The sequence below is a fragment of the Alligator sinensis genome, unplaced genomic scaffold (assembly GCF_000455745.1).
Source record: "Alligator sinensis unplaced genomic scaffold, ASM45574v1 scaffold564_1, whole genome shotgun sequence".
Lineage (NCBI taxonomy): Eukaryota > Metazoa > Chordata > Crocodylia > Alligatoridae > Alligator > Alligator sinensis.
The window spans coordinates 1522074-1526260 of record NW_005842328.1 but is presented as its reverse complement, the minus strand read 5'-3'; the positions used below and the strand labels follow the sequence as shown (position 1 = coordinate 1526260).

The window sequence follows — 4187 nt, the reverse complement described above, 5'->3', positions numbered from 1 at the left end:
TTCCCCTCAGCATCGTTTCCCCTGCTGGGCCTGCCCAAATGTGTTCCTTGATTATTTTCTCTAGCATTTTCCCAGGAATAGAGGTAAGACTGACTGGTCTAAAGTTGCCCGGCTCATCCCTTCTCCCTTTCTTGAAAATGGGTACCACATTGACCCTTCTCCAGTCCTCAGGGACCTGGCTGGAGCACCACGAGTGCTCGAACAGCTGTGCCAGTGGCTCAGCTATGACACTGGCCAATTCTTTCAGCAGCGGTGGATGGCGGTCATCCGGGCCTGCTGACTTGTTCCCATCCAGCTCCTGCAGGAGCTCCTTAACTATTTCAGAACTAACCGTAGGCGGACTGGTGCCATGTGGACATCCGTCAAGGTTTATCATGTTGATAGTAGCCAACGTAATTTTGCCACTGAAAATTTGGCAGCTCTTTCTTCTGACTGTCTTAGAAGGACCAAAGTTTGTATCACAAGGCAACTGAGACTATTGTAGCTTTTTACAATTTCCTTTTTAAGTTACTTCCGTATATTTGAGCACTAGTATGTGTGTGCTTGTGTCTTTGCATCTGAACCTGTAACATTTAAAGCCTTGAAATAGCCTAGAGCATTCATGGTGGTTGAGAAATGAATCCAGTAGATTTCAGGCCCAAATCTACCACAGGATTTAGGCAAAATGTAGTTACCTAAATCCAAAAGTGCTCTCCATAAATCCCCCACCTAACCCCTTCAGCATGGGAAAGTCTCTAGACACCCACGTTTTTGCCAGTAAAGCTTCCTAGATAACAAGAAATATCTTTCTATGCATGCCCAAAACTGCCACAATCTTGGTAGAGCTGTGCCAAACTTTGATTGGGATCCACAAATTAGATGTTCCTGTACTGAAGCCCTCCGAGGGTCCCAGTCCAGTAGTCATGCTCAGAGTCTATTTTTGTGCATCGTGTTCATCAGTTACTGGGTAAAATGCATCAATAGCCTTGGGAGTAGGGCCCCAAAATGCAGGATGCACTTCCCAGAAGAAAGTCCTCATTGCTCCAAAGTCATGCTCACTCTTGCTTTTATTTCCTTGTGCTATGAATCTTGCATTCTTTGCTGCACAGTAGTCCAGTTTCAAGAGTAAGGGTAGAAAATGCCCCATTGTAGGCTGATGGTTAAGAAACTACCCTGGGAGGTGGAAGACATAGGTTTGAACCCCCTCAGGCTGAGGAGACCATTGAACCTAGGTTTCCCACTTCTTGGGCATGTGGTGTATCCACAATGTTATTATATAAAAGATGGGTACCATCATACCATCTTTTTTTTTTTCCTTTTTCTTTTTGAGGGAGTGCGAATTGGCCATACCCAGAATAGCTTAGGAGCCAAAGTCCAGCAAAGAGTCTGGGGCTGTGAATTCTAAACTCACATAGGCACCTAACTCAGAGCTTCAGAGGGAGCAGCGGGAGGTGCAACTTCAGACAAACCCTTTTTTCAGCATTTCCTATTGGCTTGCTATGGTGCACTCTTGCACATCCATTCCTAGGCACCTAATTCCCCCTGTGTATTGTACAGGGTGCTAAGGCCCTGTGCTCGAGGTGAGTTCCACTCTGGGAGCCTGGAGCCTGATAGGTAGGTGAGGTGACTCTGAGTATTACTGTACCTCATTCTTTTGTGGATCTGGACCTGGGTGCTTCCTTTGAGACCCAACAAACTGTACATTTCTTCCCATGGGGAGGCAGCATTTATTTATTTTTATATATATGTATGTATGTATGTATGTATGTATGTATGTTCTCAAGTGAACATTCTGTACAATTTAACTTCAGGATTGTGTTAACCTCTCTAAAAATTAAGGGTAACAGTAATCGCTTCTAACAAGATTCTGGAAAAGTGAGCCTGCAGATTATGAGAACTCAAATCAGATGTTTGGTAGGATACTTGGAGAAGTTTACAGGGACTGACTGTAATAGTCTTGTTCTAATTTCTCAGTAAATTAACTATGGCTGCTGTATGATCTTTTGTATAGAGTTATAGTTTTCTGGTAGGGATATTTAGTGAATAGCATGTAGATATAGAAAAATTAGGATGTCAGTAACTTCCTGAAAACGTAGTTATTTGTAAAAAATATTTATGTGACGATGAGTGAGAGAGAATATTGAGCCATTTTTATCAAATATTTGAGGCTTACTTGATGTGGTGGTTGTCATTTTCCATAGTCTCTAATTTTAATTTTCTGAAATGTTCTTTTTCAGTGTCAACCAATATGATTGAACTGTCCACGGTGGAAGCAGCAGTCCAAGAATGTAGCCAGTCATTAGATGAAACGATGTACGGTGACATACATTTATTTTTATTTGATGTTTATGGTAGATAGAGTGGATTCACTTATTTCTTCTTGTGGAAATGAATGTCAGACACTTTCTGTAGTGCTAAGCAGGCAGTAATTGCTCTGTTTTGCTTTTAATACTTGGTAATGTTCTTTCTTTGGAAATCAGTTCAGCGAGAGAGAACTCTAGGGAATTGTAATGCAGTTCTTACATTCTGAAATTAAAAAAGTGTTGCTTTTTGTTACAGATATTGAATAATTATCTATGAAGATACGTAAATAGACATTTTTTGGAATTACCTTTATTTCTGTGTGCTTATGTTGAACTTTGATTTCTTCTGATTAGAATCAGTCATATTATTTTTCTGCTTTTCTTATCACATTTTTTTTTCTTGAAATACTTTACAGAAGTTTTTTTTTCCCCAAGTGGCCACTTATTTTGCTTTTACTAGGCTTACTAGCTTTTGAAAGCTATATCCCCTTTTCAGGCTCAGATAAATAGTGGTATTAATTATTTGGACTGCTGAGAGCATTGTCTGTATCTGTATGATAGATATTGGTTTAACATTTATTTGTAATGTTTTGAGGCTAGCAATGCAAACTAACTAAAGCAGATAATATATTAAGTCAGTCAATAAAGTAGTGTAACCCATAGTTTCTATGTAAGTGGGCATGGTCCTATTTGACTATGAATGTATTATTTTCTGTCCATTTATGAGAACCTTAAAAACATAGTTCGTGTGTGATTTTTTTTTTTTTTCTTTCCTTCACATCTGTTTTATAACATATGCACAGTAGTTCACCTGTGTCTGGGCCTGAATTTTGAAGAGAAATCTGTATGGCTAGATCCTCATGGCAGAGTCCTGCTGAGGCCAATAGAACTCCATAGGCCAAAGGGTCCAACTGTCTGAATCTTGTGAATTATCTTATGATAAGACAAAGCCTCTATAAGAGAGGCATGTTGGACCAACACTTCTGCAGTTCTCTCTGAGTCAGTGAATGTTTTGTGCTTTTAAGCTTCAGTTACTGCTGACGTTAAAGGTCAATGTAATTGTTGTCTACTTTGAAGTTGATCTAGTTAGCATGTGGTAACAGAATATACTAGAGAATGGAGATCAACCAGTAAATTCTGTGGTGGATAACATTTCTCTTAAATGTTCCAATAAGATGTACACATACCTAGTAACCACTATTTAAACATTCATATATTTTCAAGCAAGGTACTAATATAAATTAATAAAGAAAGAAAGAAAAGAGCATGTTATGTATTTTCCCCTCTAGTTGATTTGCAAAAATTCTGTAAATAAGAAGCTGGTACAATGGCTGGGATGCGGGCAGGAAACGGATGAAGGATGTAAGAGTTAGCTGTTTTTTGTTTTGTTTTTTATATGAGAGTGTTTCTGTTGGACGCTAAAATTAACTATTCTTTTAAATAGACCTTTCCTCAAATAAAGATTTACATTATTGTGATTTCAGAGAAAACGTTTTCAGTATTATCGGGGCCTTCGATGTTCCACGTTATATTTATAATTCAGAAAGGAAGAAGTTTCTACCGTAAGTCTTTCCCGTCTTAAGTTTCACCTGCTTGTTTAAAAAGTCTTCATTTTTGTGTGGTTAAAGTAGCTTTCTCAAAACTCTTGCTCTTAGATCCTTGCTCGTCTCTCGATTGGTGCTGTGGGAACACAGCTTTTATGAAACTTTGATCACAACAAACTTTTTTTTGAGACACAGAGAAGCTTTTTCCCCTAAGTAGGCTTTATATTTTCTATACACGATTGAATGGGTTCATTAGGTTAGCCTGCTTTATCATCCTTGTAAATTCATAGATTCATAGATGCTAGGGTCGGAAGGGACCTCAATAGATCATCGAGTCCGACCCCCTGCATAGGCAGGAAAG

General features: G+C 39.0%; 2 protein-coding genes across 4 annotated transcripts in view; one reads left to right on the top strand and one right to left on the bottom strand.

Annotated features, from left to right (window-relative positions):
- Positions 1 to 4187, bottom strand: part of KLHDC1 (kelch domain containing 1) — an 84194-nt gene that overhangs the window by 49659 nt on the left and 30348 nt on the right. The window lies entirely within an intron of this gene.
- Positions 1 to 4187, top strand: part of POLE2 (DNA polymerase epsilon 2, accessory subunit) — a 35389-nt gene that overhangs the window by 5565 nt on the left and 25637 nt on the right. For all 3 annotated transcript variants that reach the window (XM_025210022.1, XM_006028593.3, XM_025210021.1), the window contains 2 exons: positions 2217 to 2292; positions 3767 to 3844. In XM_025210022.1, coding sequence (XP_025065807.1) covers positions 2217 to 2292; positions 3767 to 3844 — 154 coding nt within the window. The remainder of the gene's footprint in view (positions 1 to 2216; positions 2293 to 3766; positions 3845 to 4187) is intronic.